Below are 21,827 nucleotides of genomic sequence, written 5' to 3' on the forward strand. Positions count from 1 at the left end.
ATAATGATTACATACATGATTTCAGAAACATTGTCTTCAACACAAATGAATATGGAACGCACAATGGCACACCCGAGGTAAGTTTATATACTTGTCACCGCAGTTTCATATCAGCAATGTGTATTTAAAAGGTTTGATAATTTTCAATGCAGAATGGATCAGGTTTACATAAAGTGTAAATTTTAATACTGTAACCACCATGTGAAAAGAAAAAAATGAAATCCGACTGAATATGCTTTGATTCGATATATTTGTGCCGGGTCTTTTCACATGTTACAGAATGTTTCTCTTTTATGCCCACCAATCAAAATGCTTCTACTTTTTTTGAACAGCCATCGAAAGACCACTAGGGCAATGGGAAGTGAAGGTCAGTACTCACATCAATAAAGAAATGTATAAAATATATTACGACTTTATTATATGATAACATATAGTGGTTTATTCGGGACTTTTAAAACAGTTCGCTATAGCCGTAAGTTCGTTATATCCGTGTTCGTTATAAAAGTATTCTACTGTATATGAAACCAGGACAGATGACGTTCAAAGAATATTATTCACTGTTAAAATAAATAGATCCCAGGGTAATCTTGTGGTTAATAGTCTTGCCGTTACCAAGAAAATACGGCTAAGATTCCCCTTAGGGGTATAATGTGTTAAAGGACGAATGAACTCACATTTTTGTACTCTTTTAACCATTTCAAATGAAAGACTTGTGGTTTGTCTTAAGCGGAACACCAAATTCTACCTTTGAAAAACGCTTGGTCAATTATTACGGAGCGATGAACAGTTGCCAAAAATTCGTCTGCTTCATTCACGCCCGCCCGCCAACGAAACCACAGACAGATTACGTAACGCTCTCGCCAGAGCCCTGCACTGAACTGCAGTGACGTCATGTGAGGAAACATTTTCAGTTAGTTGCATATAAAATGTGTAACAAGCTCGTTTGCTTGTTGATTTGCTGATTTCTAGACGTCAGCAAAGACATGTCGATCGTCGTGTTCCCGTCAATGCTCCCAGGTGTCCGGTGATGGTGTCACCGTGTACTGATTTCTAGACGTCAGCAAAGACATGTCGATCGTCGTGTTCCCGTCAATGCTCCCAGGTGTCCGGTGATGGTGTCACCGTGTACTGATTTCTAGACGTCAGCAAAGACATGTCGATCGTCGTGTTCCCGTCAATGCTCCCAGGTGTCCGGTGATGGTGTCACCGTGTACTGATTTCTAGACGTCAGCAAAGACATGTCGATCGTCGTGTTCCCGTCAATGCTCCCAGGTGTCCGGTGATGGTGTCACCGTGTACTGATTTCTAGACGTCAGCAAAGACATGTCGATCGTCGTGTTCCCGTCAATGCTCCCAGGTGTCCGGTGATGGTGTCACCGTGTACTGATTTCCACCGAATCCCTCAGTTCGTGCTAAATATGTTGTTTTGAGTGCGAGGCGAGCGTTATGGAAGCTTGTACGCATTAAATTGGGTGGTTCTACACCTACCTCGCTTCAAAGACAGAAGATGCAATGTAAATTTGTTTTTATCGAGTTAAAACAAACAAAACTCCATACAAGCTGTACTAAATGATTGACGACCAAAATGACTTTGCATGACACAATATAACGATCTCTTCCTCGGAAGCGAGTTTGTGGTCGAAGTGACAATAATATTGTAAGTAGTATCATATTGACACCCGCGTCATTTCCAAGCGTGAAATTGTCGCAGCGTCACGATCAAAAGTCAGTTTGAGAATCAGTTAGGTTATGGTTTCTTTTCATCAAGTTAAAACGATCAAAACTACTTCCTATTCGTATTTAAATATGTTTTTGAATCATGACCAAAAAGATTTTGCATGACACCGCTTGTAACAGGACTACAAGAACGATATATAACTATTACGACAACAGGCGAATTTGGCAGAATGAAAACAAGATGTATCTCGGAAAATAAGCAAAGCAGGTGACAAAATTAAATGGCAGTAGTTTCTGAAAACACAGAGCTTTCATTCATCAAAACACTTGCGATTGCAAGATAATCAACACCCGGAAATTCACATGAATACTATAGCAATCAACATTACCTCACATGAAGTCAGGGAGGCGCGCCCCTCTTATTGGTTGAAATTTCGTCCGAGGGAGAAAATTCCGATTTAAGGTAATTAGCTGGTGAATTGGCTGCTCATCTGCGAGCAGAATGAATTATTTATACTCGCCACATAAAGAAACTGCTCATTGTCAAAATATTATCCCAGTTGATAAGTACGATAACAATGTTAAAGGTACATGTAAACTTTTATGGAGAGATCATGAGACCATAACAAGTCGGGAGAATTTCAACTGAAAAGTCAAATACAATGCCGTCACTAGTCCACAAGCGCGGAACAGGGGTCAATCGACCATAACACAAAGAAGTGCAGTGCATCGACGACGCACAGAGCCTATCAAACGTGCAAGGGAGGCTGGGACATGACGCCAGATTCTCTCAAGTTCTGTTACAAAGACGGCGTAGACGTCGATCCAACTCGTCCCAAACATGCTCTGTCGGGGTGAGATGCCATGGCAGTAAGTCAGTGGTGTGGTGTAGCAAGAATCCATAGCCACACTTGTCGTATGAAGGCGGACATTGTCGTGTTGGAATGTTCCATAGGCCCAAGTGAATACGGCGAAGTCCTGGGATGGTCCGGGCAGTCATCATTGCAGTCTGAAACCCATGGCAAAGATGGGCACCCTTATCCATCTGTTATGTCTTGGCGTTGTTACACGTGGACGTCCAGAACGTGGCCGATCGATGACGTCATTTGTGTTGTGGTAGCGTCTCACCACTGCAGAAATTGTCTTCCGCATGTTGTATAAATGCCACTAATCTCTTCATTTATAACGGTGTCAGTAAATGATTTATGTATTCGTACCCCTCTTGAGTATGTGTGATCTTTAAGCCAACTTCTGCTGCCCCCCCCCCCCCCTGGTATAATACGAATATTGCTAAATCGGCGTATGACCATACTATCTTTCATGCCATATTGCAAACTGGACACTGGTCGAGTTTCCAGTATTGGACATTACGTAGTGTCAGTGGACCATTTGCGACAAAGGAAGCATCTCCTGCCGCTTTTAGCAATGTTCCAGCAATATACCGGCACCGGACACAAGAAATAGGCTTCAGGCACTGATCTATGCAAAGAATCGAACACGGGTCTTCGGCGTGACGAACGAACGCTTCAACCACTTGGCTGCCTCTGGTCAAAATGAGAGCTGGGATCATACGTATTGGAATGTTAAGGTTTATGCCCGCAATTACATATATGATACATACTCTCCCAGAGTTAATTTTCTTGTAAATAATAGCGGCGAAATTCAAATCCTTTCCACATCCGTAAGAAATCTCTGCAATTGCTCTATATCATGAGCATATACTTGTAGAGTTTTCCGACTCAATAAGCTTTATGGTCTGGGCACACAGGTTACGTATATCGGTTTAAATATGTAACTTTAAGCCGTAAACGACTCGTTTGTTAGGTAAATGATTCTTCTATGGCATAACTCTGATCGTTCGTCTGCATTCACAAAGTAAACATTTTGAAAGTGTTGAAAATACTCATCAAATATTTTCTACGATGTTCAATGCAGTCCTCAAAATCAAGTGATAACTGTTTTTTCACCTGAACATAATACAATTATTTATATAATTGAAAGTAAAAATATTTTAAATGTTGATTAGTTGCCAGATCATCAGGGGCACGATTCCCAGAAGATGAAGCGTTGATGATAACGGTAGATAGCTCCCCCGGATCCTGTGTTGCCAAGGAGATTCACGTCCATCACCATGAAGGTAAAGTGTCCAAACCTGAAAGTGAGTAAGTGAGTGAGTGTGGATATAGGCCACCTTTCGAATATCCCAGCAATAGCACAGCTGAGGAAGCGAGAAACTGACTTCACACATTGTACCCATGTGGGGAATCGAACTTGGGTCTTCGGCATGACGCTTTATCCACTAGGCTACCCCTCGCCCATTAGCCTTAAAAAGAAGACTTTGAGTATTATTGTGTTTTCCATGTAGGAAGGGGAATATATTTTTATCATGATCATATTCATGATCACATTGTTTCAGTCCTTATTTCACTTATTTCGTAATGAAGTGATTTCTCTGATAATCAAACAAGAGAGTAACCTTGACTGTATGAAGCATAGCTGGTTGGTTGGTTGTTTAACGTCGCACTCAGCAATACTCCAGCTATGTGGCGGCGGTCTGTAAATAATCGAGTCTCTACCAGGCAATCCAGTGATCAACAGCATGAGTGTTAATCAACTGGGGTACAAAGAAATTGTCCACCAAGTTAGAGAGACCAATCCCGTTAGTCGCCTTTTAGAAGTATGGGCTGCTGAAAACCAATTCTTACCCGGATAGCCATGGGTTCTATGAAACGTTATAAAATCAATGCTTTTCTATTGCAGTTGACAATACAATCCTTGACAACATGAAAGGTAACTTTTATCATCTCTCAAAGTAAAGGATAAGCTGATAATTAAGATAGAAAAAAAGCATGCTTCATTCAAATATGACATCCAGTTCATCATGGCATATAGTTTTAGTTTGAGCAGTTTGTTACATACTCAGGTTATGAGTATATTGAAATAACAGAACACCAAGTAGAGTTGATATTGTAGTACGAGTGTCTACTCTACCAGGTTCGTATTCTTAAGGGATCCAAATCCACACTCGCACAGACGTAAGGCTGCTGAAACAAATTATACTTATGATAGTCTCAACTGTAAAATCGACTCCTCGAATCGAGATTTCTTATGGATGTGGAAAGAGTGTTGTCGCTTCTATCAACATTTTAGGCATAACGATGTGTTTCAAAGTTAAAGTATTATGTGTAGTGATCACCCCCCACCCCCACCCCCCTTCCAGTGAAAAGCCGGTAAATAGAGAACACTCATAAATATGGTGAAATGTACGAACCCTTATGTCTTCACTAGGATTAAAGTTTAAATTTAGTATTTTTGAGATGCGCCCCTCCCCTCCCCGCCTCCCCCTCCCCACCTCTCTCTCATTGAAATGCTTCAATGTGCAATACATCAAGATGTCAAGATGTATTGTCGGGGATTCACTCAACAAAATGTAAAGTTAAACTTTAAGACACAGGGACTGTGGTTAAATGTACCAGGTTTTTTCGATGTTCCAAAACTTTTAGGTGAATTTCCTTTGCAGCTCGATCGAAATCCACATTGAACGATTTCAACATGGCAACGTTTCATCCTACAAAAGCTGTACAAGCTGCAAGAGAAAAACTTCACTATGGATATGTCTGCTTGGAAGGAAAACCCAAATCAGGAAAGTCATCCATTGGCCTGTATCTACTGGCTACTTTTGGAGATAAGAATTACACACCACTCATACTCAACAACCCTGATGAATATTCACACATTTCTCAGAGAGAAAAAACAGTAGTTTTAATTGATGACATATTTGGATCAAGGGTGTTTATGCCAGAGATGGTGATTCGCTGGAATAAAGTGCTTCAAAATATGTATCATGCTAAAAGCAGAGGTAGGACATTCCTGATCATAACAAGTGAAAATGGTTTCCTGGACAGAAGCCATGCCTTCGTTAGTTTTGACGACTTCTTGGACAAGACTCACAGAGTACAACTACAAAATCCTGATCTCTTGCTGAGGGACTTTGAAAAATTCGCTATTCTTGAGAAGTTAGCTTCTTCCAAACGATTGACACAAGATTGTAAATTGCTGGCTCCTGTTGTCAATGCCAGCAATCACCCCTGGTTTTTTGACTGTTGTAAATATTTGTCAAAGAAAAAACTACCATTGAAAGACTGGGCAATGTTCTTCAGGCATCCACTGGCAGTTCTCTGTGAACACATAGCTAAGCTCGATGCAATCAAGACTGCTCTGCTGATATTGATAATGAAACATAGTCACATCAAGGACTCAGACTTCTCATCACCAACTGATGCAGACTTCTCATCACCAACTGATGGGCAAAGAGACTTAACAGCTTCATTTGATATCCTCTGTAGAATCATGGACTTGCCCCGTGGGTCTGTGCTGAAGGACGTGCGAAATGCAGCCCAATCTTTGAATGGTGACTTAGTCGTGTGTCGCGACCAACATTACTGTTTTGTTCATGATGCTGTTCGAGATGCAGTATGCTTCACCTTCTCAAAGATCGCCCCTGTATACTTCATACGATGGTGTCCATTAGACTATTTGATCCGCCATACTGTGACAGAATCCAGTGAAAGTAGAGGAGCTCTTTCGGTGAAGATTGACAGTAGTTTGTTTCAGAACCTGAAAGACAGAATAGTCCAGGACTTCACAAAAGATTTTCTAGAGCATGACGCTTTCAAAGATGAGAAATTTGTGTGTCTGTTCTTCCAGAACAATCAAGTATTGGACGATGTAGAACATATCAATGCAATGGCGTCATCCTGTGGTAAACGTGGCTATGCTTTCTTTCTCAATCAAATTCTTCTCTTTATAGCTGGGTTTGAAAAAGAGGATATTGAACACATTAAGCATGAAGCTTTGGAAAACGCCTGTTCATTCCGACAGCCATCAGTGGCTGACATCCTCCTGGATGCAAATGCTAAACCGTGTGATGTTTGTTTTATGAAAGCATGTGATGGACAGATGCTGACTGTTGTCAAACGTTGTTTGAGCACAGGACCCCCTTCTTGGTCCAATAATCTGGCAGCGTTAGTAAATGCTCTCAGAAACACTGACTGTGTCACAGATATCACTGCAGTCTTACTAAATGTCACAAACTGGAATGCTGACGACAGAGGGCTTGCTATAATGGCAAGTGTGTGTGAAACTGGGAACTGGGAATTGTATCATGTCATCAGCGAAAGCCTCACAGATGGCACCCTTACCTGTCGTGATCTTTTGCCTCACGCAATTAGGGGAGGCAGTCTCTTGATTGTCAGTGACTTGATTAGAAAAGATCCCAACATTCTGACTGTGGACAATGGTGATCATGAGTCTGCTTTCTTCATGGCATGTCGTTGCAACAAAATGGAACTTGTGAGATTGATTTGGGATGAATATTCGATCACATCTAGGAGCCAAATCTATGAAGAGGGCCGTTCTTCTTTGAGGGCTTTACAGATCGCTGTTTTAGCCAGCTCTGAAGACACGGACTTGTTGAAATGGTTGCTTGATGAAGGTTTCCCTGTCAATGCATGTGGGGGGTCATCCAGAACTCCACTCCACACTGCTTGTCATGAAGGAACTGTCGGAGTAATTAGACTTCTCTTGGACAGACAAGCAGACATATCAGCTATTGATGCGGACGGAAATACGATGCTGCATCTTGCATGTGGCAGGGATGACACCAGTAAAGACATAATCAGACTTCTCCTTCGGAGTGGAGCCAACGTTTCATCTTTAAACAAGGAGAACAAAACACCTTTACATGTCTTGTGCGAAAAACGGCATGATTCTCGATCAATGGTTATCAGTCATCTCCTGGAATGCGAGGCCCCTGTTAATTCTATGGACATGCATGGGCACACGCCTTTGCATCTTTTACTGAATGGAGGATTCTGCTTGGAGGAGGTGGAACTCCTGATCGAGAATGGAACCAAGGTAGGACTGAAAGATCATTTTCAGGAAACAGCAATTCATGCTGCCTGTAGAAGTTCGAACTGTAATGCAGTAAAGATGATACTCGAGAATGGCGGAGTTTTGCAGGCTAGAGATCAGCATGGCTTGTCTTGTCTTCACCATGCAGTGTCTGTTATGAACAATGGGAATGTAGTGAAATACCTCCTTCAGTGTGGCCTGCAGGTAAATACAGTTGACACTTATGGTAACACCCCTCTACACTCAGCAGTTCAAGTTCCGTTTAACAAAATGGTGGTGGAATTATTGATGGAGATGGAAGCAGACTCAACATTAACAAACCAAGAAGGTTATGCTCCCCTTCATCTTGTGTGCATGGACTCCCTTGATTACAGTCTGGAGTATGTGAGTGTTCTCAAGACCAAATCCCGCTTACTTACAACAAAAGAGAATAATACCCCTCTGCATCTGGCTTGCATGTCATTTGGTGAATCTGCCCTGAGTGTTGTTAAAGAATTGCTGGACTCAGATGCCAATGTTTCAGAGAGGAACGCATCTGGCAAGACAGCTCTACATATTGTTTGTGAGAGGTCCGATAAACCAGATTGCTCTTTGGCACAAATGTTATGCACCATGAATGCTGAATTAGACTGCCAAGACAATGAAAGGAACACGCCACTTCATTTGGCTTGTCTATCAGAAGGAGATAGCCGACTTCACATGATCGAGTTTTTGATCAACCAGGGAGCAAACGTCAACATTAGGAATGGCCAGCACCTTTCACCTGTTGACATCATAGGAGATCGGAAGGATGAACGAAAAATCTTGATGTTAATGATAAACAGCATGTTGAATCAGGCTTGTCTTGGGAACGGCAGCTACACAGTGGAGGAAGTAAAAGATGCGCTATCAAAGGAAACTGATTTATCACTACTTGACAAAGAACAAAGACCAGTACTGCATAGAATATGCAGTATCAATGGACAACACAGTCCTGCCATTATTAATATGCTTCTTCAGCAAGGAGCTGATATAGCTGAAAAGGCGAAAGATGGCCTAACAGTTCTTCACTCAGCATGCATGACCATTGGTCCCTTTACAGAATTGATTCTGGAGACTCTTGTCCGTTTGGGAGGGGACGTAAATGAAAGAGATGACCACGGACAAACAGCTTTTCACAAAGCTTGTACAGAACCGGACAACCACACAGAGAATGTGCTTAGTAAGCTTCAACAGTATGGCATTGATGTGAACATGCCAGACGGACAGGGTAATACCCCTCTACATTTGGTTTGTAGCTCTGCTGGAGGACACATCCGACATCGTATCAAGTGGCTTCTGGAACAAGGGGCTGATTGGCAATACCTAAACCATGACGGACATACACCCCACGACATAGCCAACGATGAGATGAGGAAAGTGTTAATGAATCTGGTCTTGCTGAAGTACTGTGAAACATCTGCTTTCTTTGAAACTGATGTGATTGCTGAAATTGTACAGAAAGGGGCAGACGTAAACTGCCAAAACAATGATGGCAACACCATCCTACATGTTGTTTCTCAGAACCATGGAGAGTGCGCATTTGAAAATATTTCGCTAATGGTCTCGCATGGGTCTGACAAAGCCCTACTAAATAATGCTGGAATGACAGCATATGAAGTGGGTATAGATGTTGGGCTTGATGAAGCCGTCTTGCAACTGCTCTGTCCTGATGAACATAATGGTTCGGGTCCTCATGTAGAAGGTGCTTGTGGTGGATCAGAAGAGTCAGGGAAAGTGGATATTGACCATTTTGAAAAAGTTAAAAGTTCAGCTACGAACTTTAAAGATTTATCAACTCAGTTATTTGATTGTACTGTTGAGATTTTCGAATCGGCTGCAAAATGGGTTGCGAAAACGGTGAAAGAGCATTAAAACAGGCAGTTAACTGATCTCCAGAAACAGACTTCAAAAATTGTACCCATGTAGGAAATCGAACCCTGGTCTTCGACGTGACCTGCAAACGATTTATCCACTAGGAAATCCGTTCCACTGTCAGATGGAGAGTATTGGATGTATAAAACCCGATTAATAATTTAGCTTGCGCATTACTGCAAGAGTGCAACTATGAGTCATTTGAATTCATCTGGAAATGATTTTTTTCTAACAACACACTCAAGGTTTGCCACAAAATTCTTTGGACACCCGTTTCCACACTTTCAGGACAAACGGGATGGGGTTTTAATAATGGGGTTGGGAAATAGTAGAAATAAAAATAATTTTCCAGTTTTTTGGGCATTGAACAGGCTCACATTTGACAGTTTGACAAATAGCACATTGTTCCCAGTCTGTTTCATCAAGTAAATTATCATTTGTAAGCTTTCCTGATCAACAAATTGAAGGTTGTCGTGACTGTTCATTTTGTCTAGCCATCATCCAAACCTATCTCTCTTACGGGTTTTCTTTCCATGACATTCTTTACTGCTGGTGTAGAAGAAGAAATCATTTTCTTAAAATTTTCTGTGAATTACTACATACATATTAGCCATGTCATTTGATTTGTTACATTCACGTACTTGCTTATATTTAGTCACAATTGGCTTGCTTTAGGGGTGATAGATCATTCTCATTTCACATTGAAAGCTAGAAATAGCCCCATTTAATACATGTAAAACTTTGGAAGGAAATAATGACTGGTCCCTAACTTTGATTACCTCCCTTGAATTCTTGGGGAACAGGGTCTGACAATTTTCTGCTAATTTTGTTATTTCCATTTTGATGTTTTGTTACTTGTTTATGCATATATGATGTATATGACACATATTAACATCTGTGTTTCTAACTTCTATTGTATGTTTAAGAAGATACAGAGCTTTTTTGTCAAGAGTCCAGTTCCAGTCTGCTAGCGGCCATTTTAAAGAGAGCAGTCATTGGGTATTTTGGTGCAATATATCTTGGCGGAATATATAGATGGTATTTTTAATAAATGTTTTTGAACAAGGAAAAGAAACAATCATGCCACAATTTAATTCTGGACTCACAAAAGACTCACTCACAGAAACACTGTTGCCACTCTCTTACAAGGGATTTGGCAAAAATTTAAACTCGCTCGCCCATGGGCATTGTAATTACAATTAATTACAATTTTGAAAACGTTAAGATTTATATTAGAAATGCTAATTTCACTTGACGCGCATGCGCAAAATTGAAGTAAAGTACTTCCCACACCTAATTAGTCAAATTTGGTGTTTTTATCACGAAATGCACAAGTCTTAAGATATATCTAGCTAAGCAGCCAAACTATAACTAAAGTTGTTATATATGGTGAACATGAAGCTTGGGCGCATGATTTGTTGCTGTATTAATTTTTCAGAAACTGGTCTAGCAAGTACTATCAGATCTCTGTGCATAGGATTGTTGCCTTTTTGTGCAAATAAGCCTGAGTCAAGCGATTGGTTCGCTTGTTGTTTGTTGGACGACTCATGCTTGTCGTAAGAGACGACTGACGGTGTCGGGGGGTTAGGCTCGTTGACTTGGTTGACACATGTCATCGTATGCCAGTTGCGTAGAACGATACTTGTGCTGTTTATCACAGGGTTGTCCAGAGGCATACAACTGGAATATTGCCACATGTCCATGTCCCACAGACTGGTAAGCATACTGCTTATCATTGGATTGTCTGGTCTGGTCCAGACTCGAATGTTTGAAGACCATCGCCTTTTAGCTGGAATATTGCTGAGCGCGGTCTTAAACAACAAAACTACCAACTGACCATGACGATAACTCACCAGAGTTCCCGGCACCTGAAACAACAATGCCCCCCGACAATGATCTTGCCAGCCTCACTGAACTGTCCAGTTGCATGGCGTCAATGCATGCAGTCGGTAGAAACTAAAACAGACTTGAAAACAATGTGAGTGTGTGTGAGTGAGTATGGTTTAGAAATATCCCAGCAGTATCACAGCGAGAGACACCAGATATGGGCTTCACGCACTCTACCAGTGTGGGGAATCGAAGTCGGGTCTGAAAGCCAATGTACTCTTGAAAATCTTACTGTAGACCGGCCTGGCTTTCACAGTGCACGGTCAGGAGGAGGATTTTACGAGCGGTTATTTCGATAGGACTTATCATAGAAAAAGAAGACAAAGTCAACGATATCCTCCGCACCGGCAAACTACCCTTCATGAATATGTCTACTAAGTATGACAACAGTATGTCAATGCTTTGGTGTGTATATGGCAGAGTGGAAGGAGAGTATTGTAAGATTTTACAGTCCTGCTCCGGAAAACAACACTACCACCAAATTCTGTTGTGGTGGAACTTGTTGCCATGGAAACGAAAAAAAATTCGTAAATCCAAACCTACCAAAAGGCACCACTATACCACCAGATCCATCTGTGTGCCAAGTATGGTGAAGAAATAGTGAACTGTTTTTAAGTTCTTCTCCGGAATAGAGCACAACCACCTATTTTCAGTCAAAGTCAAACTTGTTATATATCATGGAAACTACAAAAAATACTAGTAATATTCACAAACTGGGGTAGCCCCCTAAAGGCGCATCTAGGAATCATGGTGAACATGGCAAATATGTGCACCAAGTTTGATAAAGCTAAAGTTTGGGAGATAGGCTCCGGACATGATGACTTTCTCATAGTCACATGGTCACAGTCTAAATCATGTTTCCGTGCAAACCGCGAAGATAGACTTCATATCTAAGTCTAATCCCCAATGGCACATCTAGGGATCATGCCTGGCATATGTACCAAGTTTGATAAAGCTAGCATGTATAGTCTGGAAGATCTGCTCCGGACAAGGTCACAGCCTAAGTGATGCTTCCATGGAAACCGCGAAAACGTAAGTTCACATCTGGGTCTAACACCCAAACGCCACATTTAGGGATCATGCTTGATATGTGTACCACGTTTGGTGAAACTAGCATGTTTAGTTTATGAGATCTGTTCCGGACAATATGACATCGTACAATATGTAATCGTAGTTACAGTCATGTTTCCATGGTGAACACAAAAATATAATTCATATCTGGGTCTAGAAGTTAAAATTCCATGTGGTCAGTCATTGAAGTTGTGTACTGCATACTGTCATTAGCAGGCAGGCGGACAGACACACGTGACAATAAAACATACATTGTGTTTTGTCAGTGACAGAGACAGTCTCGTTAGTGAATCTTTCTTCATCGCGTTATTTGTCAACTTTATAAGCTGAATTGGCATTTTTGATAATTTGTTTCTGTAAGTCCATACCCAAAAGTGTCAGAATCTACAAAGTTGTGTTTTGCTTTGCATGTGACCTTTAAATAAAGAGGGGCAATAACGGACATTTCTTGTTTATGACTGCGCAGGTAATACGGGACGTGTTTTCTATACTTTTCGTGGTGCAGGAATTATTTTTATGAATGAAGATTTAGTTGGATCGTCGTTAATCTTTGCAGGTTGATTTGAAATCATTTCAGCATGAAGTAGATAATTTCAATGACGTTTTCTGCCAACTAATGCCTACCTAGCTGAAGCATTGATGTAAACATGTTGAAAAACATCTGAAAACATGTTGATTTGATGTCTTTTCAAGGAATAAGCACCATAAAATTTAACTGAAATTATATGTGGTTGTAGCTGAGTTAATTCCTCAAAACACGTGAGAATTCACAAGTGTTTGTGGTGCATTAAATCGACACTCACATGTGAGAAATATGGTAATTACGTCAAGTGACAAGTACCTATGTCCAACGACTGCAGTCTGAAGATCTACGTTGGATCGTTGTGTAGATGGCCAGCCTTCTGTACGGCATATTTGTTGTCACTCTGGATCTGATCAGTAATTATTTTGCACATAATATATATTTAGATCATATATACTCTAGGGGGTACAAACGCATAAATTTATTGTCGTAGTTATAAGTGGAATCCCGTCAATAAAACTACTCATGTCGACCTTTAATTGCCTTAAATCGGCCTTTGGGTCAACAGTGCACAATTCTCTCTCGAGAAAGAAATTTCAAACAATCAGAGGTGCGCGCCCTCGTGACGTAATGTGAGGTTGCTGTAGTATTCATCTACATCTTAAGGGGTGGGTTATCTTGTGTTTAGGTTTGTCTAAACCTGCAATCTTGACAATTGTTTTGAAACTAGAAAACTTTGTGTTTTCACAATCTACTGCCATTTAGTTTTGTCACCTGCTTTGCTTATTTTCCGAGATACAACTTGTTTTCACAGACGATTCTGTCAAATTCGCTTTTTGTCATAGTGGCTACAAATTATTCTGCTAAAAGCTATGTCATGCAAAATCATTTTCGTCATTTTACTATGAGTAGGAAGTAGCTGTGATCATTTTATTTTGACGAAAACAAACCATAATCTAACTGTTTCTCAAACTGAGTTTAGATCATGACGCCATGATTTAAAAACATGGCGGCGCCCTGTCGCGGATATCCGCCAATGTGAGAATAAATGCTATTTAAGACTGTTTTCACTGTGTTACAATAACTACACAACTACTCTGTTTGTGGTCTTGTTGCCGGGCAAGAGCGAAGCAGACGACTTTTTTGGCAACTTTAAATCGCTCGGTATTAATTAACCACGCGTTTATAACGAATGACTATGGTGTTCCCCTTCGGTGTCTTTCAGATGCAATGGTTAAAAGAGTACAAAAAGTGTGAATTTATTCGTTCTTTAACCGGTATTTTACTGTAAGTTTATTTTCACTAGTTTACTTCACAGGGGTCCCTGATATGTGCATGTGATAAATCAATGAATTAGAATTCAATATTAGAGATATTATTAAAGGGAGACAATGACAATGGACACTCGCTCATCTATCACAGATTTCTGCCCACTTTACCTTCTATTTTCTGAGACCCGTGAAGATCCCTGGGTAGAATAAGCCTTCAGCAACCCATACTTGCCATAAAAGGCGACAATGCTTGTCGTAAGAGGCGACTAACGGGATCGGGTGGTCAGGCTCGCTGACTTGGTTGACGTCATCGGTTACCATTTCCGCAGATCGATGCTCATGTTGTTGATCACTGGATTGTCTGGTCCAGACCTGATTATTTACAGCCCGCCGCCATATAGGTGGAATATTGCTGAGTGCGGCGTAAAACTAAACGCACTCACTCTACTTTCTGCCAAGACTGAATACTGAAAATATCTAAATATCTAAACTTCAAATGTACCGTCAGAAATGGGTGAATTTTAAACAATCTGGTGCACGCATTCGTGGAGGGTGTAGACATAGAGTTAGAAGTTGATATATCAACACACCGATTCAGTACCAGCCGATAAGCCCCGCCCACTTCGTTCTTGACGTTAGTGGGGACAACCACGGACTAATCACAATGACGTCACCGCCGGCGAAATGTACGAGCTTGAAAACGGTGTTGATGAATTCTGCTTGCGGCACCGTCGTTGTTACATGATATTTAAAGAGGAAAGTGATACGAATTTTAAATGTAATATATTTTAGCCGACAAATTGTAATTTGAGAGTGTAGATGAGTTACATAACCGATGAAAAAGTGTCTCGGCCAGCTGCTGAGAATGGAAAGCGTGCGAAATCTTTTCTTTCTAACCAGATTATCTATCTGGTATTTCACGTCCGTCTATGATGTTAGCATGGTATGCGTAACTGAATTATGTTGTGTGTTTCTCTATCGTAATTCCCATCGTAATTTTACAATAACCATGAAGACAACCACATGTTCAAGTTGCAGATCTTTTCGGTATCTGTAAATAAAAACATCAGCACGTGGCTGCTTTATTTATTTATCCGTTGTTCAAATTTAGTTAAATCAATAATGTGAAAACGTGTTTCTACCTTTTAATGATTCAAAACAAAGCAGAAAACATATTTCCCGTCTACTACATCGTGCACCTTATTTGTCTGGAAGTCCATTTTATAATCATCCTTGACAGTTTAATTTTCTATGTGTACCTTCCTTTGGAATCAGAATTTACAAACGTCCAGAATACTGGATATTATGAACTGCCAGCGTTTCAAACAGTTATCTTTCATGTAAAATACTTTAATTTCATTGCCAGTAGTGCTTTAACAAGTTCTGAGTCACCCCCCCCAGGAGGATGACAATGGGAAGAAATATTACCCGCTGCCAAAACTCTCCCCTCAGAAACGTCATTGTGTGACGTCATAATATGACGCATGCAGTGCCATGAGTTCGAAAACCGTTCGCTTAGCTGTTTTAGAGTTCACTATGTAGACATGTATTTCATCGTATTTCACTGTTTTATCTGAACTATTGTATACATTGATTCGTTTTCACACTCAACGCAAACATTTTTATATCAGTTTTAAGGTTCTGTCGAGAGGCAGACGCCATTAAACATCAACATCAATGTATATATACAAACAAACATCACTACATTATAAGTTGTACGCTTCTCTCTCGAGTAATGCAGTCTGATATATGTACGCCTTTTAAGAGACTTTGACTTAACCTTCTATTGACTGCACTATTAGCCTTAACAACAGCAACGGTCACAGTGAGGTTTCCCCTTCCACCTCTGTGACTGTGGTCTGTAAGTAATTGAGCCTGGACCAGACAATCCAGTGATCAAGAACATGGATATCGATCTACGCACGCCTGACCCTCCGATCAAGCATGGGTTGCTGAGGAGCTATTCTAACCCGGATTCTCACGGGTTCATTTACGAAGTAAAAACGGATTTATAAGCAAGCTGTTCTGGGTCCTATTTCAATACCTTCCCGTTACAACATACAGACTATATAAATGTACAGTCGCGGTGGCTGAGCGGGCTAGGCGGCTGACTTTGTGTCCTGGCGATCAGGTGCCTGACTGCGGGTTCGAATCCCGGATGGGACTCAACCAAAAAAGTACTAGAATTTGTACTTTACTAAGAAAGTGAAATGCCAAATATGACATATGTTGTTTTTGACCACTTTCTAAATGGCATCGTGTAATCATAGAAATGTACAGTTATAAACCTTCCATCGAAAGTACACTGTTCACACAACGTCTGCCTAAAAACGGCTCTAAGACAAAGCTGGACATATTTTACGGACGTTTCATACTTTTTAACTCATGAAGGGTTTCCAAAATAGTAACTGATGTTAAGATCCACACGTTTCGTTGCATAATGATAATGAAATATAGCCACTTCACGTCTATATGTCACTCACAATAAACCAACGTTTCCAGAACCTGGTAGAAACTTTAACCTCTTTGTATTCATAAAGATCTCGTTACACATAAAACATTCGTTGCCACATTCATTGGCGAAACGTATTAATAAGATCTATGTACTTCCTTTTTTCTTTAGGGAAGTCTAAAACGCTTGACGAACATATTAAGACCTTCAAAGCAAGCCTTAACAGGTCGTTTTCATCACTCTACTGTCATTCTGAGTAAAACTTATCATCGTGTCTAACTCAGTGTCACACATCGTTCAAACTGAACAGAGAACAACACAAATCCAATCAAGGTTACTTTGAAGTGATAGGTAATTAATCAAGGTGCATCCAGTGTTATTCATACACTCTTGGATTGTTGTTTTAAGGTGTTATTACAAGATCGCATCCAGAACAACCAAATGACACCTTTTCTAAATCCAAGCCGAACATCTAACTACTTGAGTGACAGATTACGGGATTAACTGACAGCAATGAGATGGTCTCACAGAGATTATCTCCTGACAAAGGCCCCGATTCAATCAGCGTTGATTATCTTACCTCTGTACATCTTGTTGTTTTAGTTGAGGTGTTTGGAGATGGGTATAAACTGAGGGACGGATCTCTGATCGTAACATTCCACTGCAAATCAGCTGCTTGTACATCAGTGTCTGTTCTAGGAGGATCGTTACCCCGAAATTATTTATACCCCACCAGTTTGTGAGTGAGAAGGATCATTACCTCAAGATTAGATATGGAAAACAAGGTGAGTCTGCCGAATACGCACTACAGATGTTTACCACAAATACCAAATAATAAACTGCCGCAATCCACACAAGTATGCTCAAGGCGCTGTGTTACATTTCTGTTATCAATGGCGATTTTTTTCATGCAGTCAGAACTTTAAAATATTTTAAGTATTTTCACCTGCTTCGACGTTCCTAATAAAGTGTACCATTTTATATCTAACGGGATATCCATCCGTCTCATGTGTACATCTCACAAAACATTGATATTTGTCTGTTTTTGTTGCAGGTTACCTACGAACCAGCTTCCAAGTCAGCAAGATGTCTCTTTCCTGAAGCTGGGTCCTCAAGTCCAGCCCCCACACAGCACCCAATCAAGAAGGAGTTTATGACACCGGAGAAACGTGTCTCCGACATCATCAAACAGGAGAACATCGACGAGAGTATCAACTCAGATGACAGCGGCACAGATGCACTTCATGTCGCATTTGAGCACAACTCGACACGGTCAGATACATCCTGCGACTCACCAAAACCCAGCAAGACTACCACCCAACAAGAGGCCCAAACTGTCTCCACACCTCTTATCAGTGAGTACCCACCACCCTCAGTGCCAAGTTACCCATATGGACTGCCTCAACATGCGTTCTACCCCATGCCCACACCGGGTATGTTCCCATCTGTCTACCCAGGATTCATGCCCTACCAGGCTCCAGTCTACCAGCACCTTATGCCACAGATGCCACCAGTTCTACAAACCGTGGCATCCCCAGTCGTTGACATGCACCGTGTGCAAGAACATTACAACAAAGGTATGTTATTTTTATAAACGTGAGTCACTCTCAGCAATATTTCAGCTTTATGGTGACGATATGTAAATCATACAGATCAACACCATTGTATTTGTATGTGAAAAGAAAAGGTTGTCGTCCATAATATTTTGTCGTCTGCCTCACAAGAACAAGAAATATCAGTTCGGATACGCTGACATATCAACCAAGTCAGCGAGATCAATGTCTAGCACCTGATCCCGCCAGTTGCTTCTTACAGTATCACATGTATAATCTCATCAATGAATGTACTTTCAGTCGAGGACAACATCAGCTCACACCGCAGTCCTAGCCCTGCGTCCAGCCAGGCCTCCAGTGGTGTGTACAGTGACCCAAGTCCTGCACCCAGTCCCACCAGGGCCAACCCCAGCATCCCGTCCCCAGAGATCAGTCCTGTCGCCCCACAGAGAATGCGAGCACCCGGCGGACGCACCTGCTACACCCAGATACAAGTTCGGGCCATGGAGAAAACCTTCTCTGAGTCCAAATACCCCGACTATGAAGTATTTGAGGAGCTGTCATTGAAACTCGATATTCCCGTCAAGAAGATCAAGGTAAGATACCATAACTGTAAATGAAAATAATGCATGTGTGTGTCAATAAAAGAAAAGCCCTCCGACCCCCGTGTATCATCACCATAATCTATTTATGGATTCGGATACATTGTAGTATAGAATTTTGTCTCATTATGTATAAACTCAACAAAACTTAGTAGTAGTGATTGTTATTTATTATTTAAATGTTTTGTTTTGTTTGTGGTCAATGCACAGTGTATGATAGATATATAAATATATTGTGAAGTACCACCTTTACTCATTGTGCGTTCTGTTTGTTGTAGGTCTGGTTCCAGAACAAACGTGCTCGCAGCAAATGCCACACCCCTAATGTATCGACCCCAAGATATGGTTACGTGGGACCGGGGCCCATGATGGCTCTCCCCTACCCGGTCCCCGCACCTCCCATGATGCCCATGTATTCGGCCTACCCGTACCCGTCCATGTTTACCTCTCCTATGTACTGAATGAATCGTGACATGCCTGTTTATCATTAAGTGCTACATGTACATTTGTGTATATATTATTGTTTATTTCCCTGAAATATTGAATATACATTGAATGTCGAGTCGAGTTGGCTTGGAATGAAATACTAGATCAATTTAAGTGCTGCAAATGTTAGGAAATTGCATGCCTGTATCTGATTTGTATATCGTGAACTGCATGTAATAAAATATCTGAAAAATGATCTGGGAGTCGTGAATGAAACGTCAGTGTCAGTAAGACATTGCTACCAAAACCATTGGGAAAACTTGACTACTATTACAGCATTTGTACACATCAGCATAGTATTTGGTTTAACATAAGTAAAAGATCGAGAATGCAAGTGATATACATCATCAACTGCTTGCCTGTGATCTGTTACAGCAGGAGAAACGGTGGAGTGAACTGACTCGGAGCTCATCCACCACAACTCGGAGCACACCCGGAATGGCTTTATTTAGCAAACATGTACCGTGTCTCATGAATTGATTTGATTGTTTGATTAATTTTCACCGTTACAGTGAACATCAACACATCCTCAGGTGGTTCGCTAGTCACGTCCATTCCCCATCCCGTTACATCGCTAAAACGAAGAAAAACCATCTTCACTCACGGGATTCCGAAAGTAAGGAATCCTGATCAAGAGGCCGGTGGTTTTAAATGATACTCATATTCGATCGATTTGCATGCCTTGATATTCGCAACCCCTCCAGAAAAAAAATTTGCTGCGGTGGATGTTGCGGTGTACTCAGGTATGCCGGTGGCAGTGTCCCATGCATTGGTGGATGTTGTGGTGTGCTCATGTATGCCAATGGTGATGCGCCATGCATTGGTGGATGAGATGGTGATGGCTCATGTTTACCGATAGTGGTGCGCCATGCATTGGTGGATGTTGTGGTGTGCTCATGTATGCCGGTGGCGTTGCACGATGCATTGGTGGATGTTGTGGTGTACTCGTGTATGCCTTTGGCGGTGCGCCATGCATCGGTGGATGTGATGGTGGTGTCTCATGTATGAGGGTGGTGGTGCGCCATGCATTGGTGGATGTTGTAGTGTAATCATGTATGCCTGTGGCGTTGTGCCATGCATCGGTGGATGTGATGGTGGTGGCTCATGTATGCACTTGGTGGTGCCCCATGCACTGGTGGATGTTGTGGTGTGCTCATGCATGCCGGTGGCAGTGCCCCATGCATTGGCGGATGTTGTGGTGTGCTCATGCATGCCGGTGGTGGTGCACCATGCATTGGTGGATGTTGTGGTGTGCTCATGTATGTCAGTGGCGATGCGCCATGCATTGGTGGATGTGATGGTGGTGGCTCATGTATACCGATAGTGGTGCGCCATGCACTGGTGGATGTTGTGGTGTGCTCATGTATGCCTGTGGTGGTGCCCCATGCATTGGTTGAAGTTTTGGTGTACTCTTGTATGTCAGTGGCGGTGTGCCATACATTGGTGGATGTGATGGTAATGTCTCTTGTATGAGGGTGGTGGTGCCCCATGCATTCGTGGATGTTGTGGTGTCCTCATTTATGCCCGTGGCTGTGCACAGTGCATTGGTGGATGTTGTGGTGTACTCATGTATCCCGGTGGCGATGGCCAATGCATTGGTGGATGTGATAATGGTGTCTCATGTATGTCGGTGGTGGTTCCCCATGCATTGGTGGATGTTGTGGTGTACTCATATATGCCGTTGGCGGTGCACGATGCATCGGTGGATGTTGTTGTGTACTCCTGTATGCCGGTGGTGGTGCGCCATACATTGGTGGATGTGATGGTGATGTCTCATGTATGCCGGTGGCGGTGCACCATGCATTGGTGGATGTTGTTATGTACTAATGTATGCCGGTGGCGGTGCACCATGCATTGGTGGATGTTGTTATGTACTAATGTATGCCGGTGGCGGTGGACGATGCATTGGTGGATGTTGTGTTCTACTCATGTATGCCGGTGGCGGTGCACCTTGCATTGGTGGATGTTGTGGTGTGCTCACGTATGCCAGTGGCTGTGCGCCATGTATTGGTGGATGTGATGGTGGTGTCTCATTTATGAGGATGGTGGTGCCCCATGCATTAGTGGATGTTGTTATGTACTCATGTATCCCGGTGGTGGTGCCATATGCATTGGTGGATGTTAGGGTGTACTCATATATGCCGTTGGCGTTGCGCCACGCATTGCTCGATATGATCGTGGTGGCTTATGTATGCCTGTGGTGGTTCCCCATGCATTGGTGGATGTTGTGGTGTACTCATGTATGCTGGTGACGGTGCCCCATCCATTGGTGAATGTTGTGGTGTACTCATGTATGCCGGTGGTGGTGCCCCATGCAATGGTGGATGTTGTGGTGTACTCATGTATGCCGGCGGTGGTGCGCTATGCATTGGTGGATGTTGTGGTGTACTCATGTATGGCGGTGGCGTTGTGGCATGCATCGGTGAATGTGATGGTGGTGTCTCATTTACATGTATTGTGGTGTACGATATTGAGATGATTTTGTTACTTTAAACAAAA

The 21,827-nt window shown here is 41.9% G+C and overlaps 1 protein-coding gene across 1 annotated transcript in view; it reads left to right on the forward strand.

Moving 5' to 3' along the window:
• LOC137297240 (uncharacterized) overlaps positions 1 to 19,303 on the forward strand; it is a 30,133-nt gene extending 10,830 nt beyond the window's left edge. Inside the window, exons 4-12 of the mRNA XM_067829254.1 lie at positions 26 to 77; positions 333 to 367; positions 3,704 to 3,814; positions 4,438 to 4,467; positions 5,198 to 9,421; positions 11,144 to 11,199; positions 17,742 to 18,264; positions 18,541 to 18,836; positions 19,121 to 19,303. Coding sequence (XP_067685355.1) covers positions 26 to 77; positions 333 to 367; positions 3,704 to 3,814; positions 4,438 to 4,467; positions 5,198 to 9,421; positions 11,144 to 11,199; positions 17,742 to 18,264; positions 18,541 to 18,836; positions 19,121 to 19,303 — 5,510 coding nt within the window. The remainder of the gene's footprint in view (positions 1 to 25; positions 78 to 332; positions 368 to 3,703; positions 3,815 to 4,437; positions 4,468 to 5,197; positions 9,422 to 11,143; positions 11,200 to 17,741; positions 18,265 to 18,540; positions 18,837 to 19,120) is intronic.
• Positions 19,304 to 21,827: the final 2,524 nt, after the last annotated feature.

Source organism: Haliotis asinina, chromosome 9, assembly GCF_037392515.1.
Source record: "Haliotis asinina isolate JCU_RB_2024 chromosome 9, JCU_Hal_asi_v2, whole genome shotgun sequence".
Lineage (NCBI taxonomy): Eukaryota > Metazoa > Mollusca > Gastropoda > Lepetellida > Haliotidae > Haliotis > Haliotis asinina.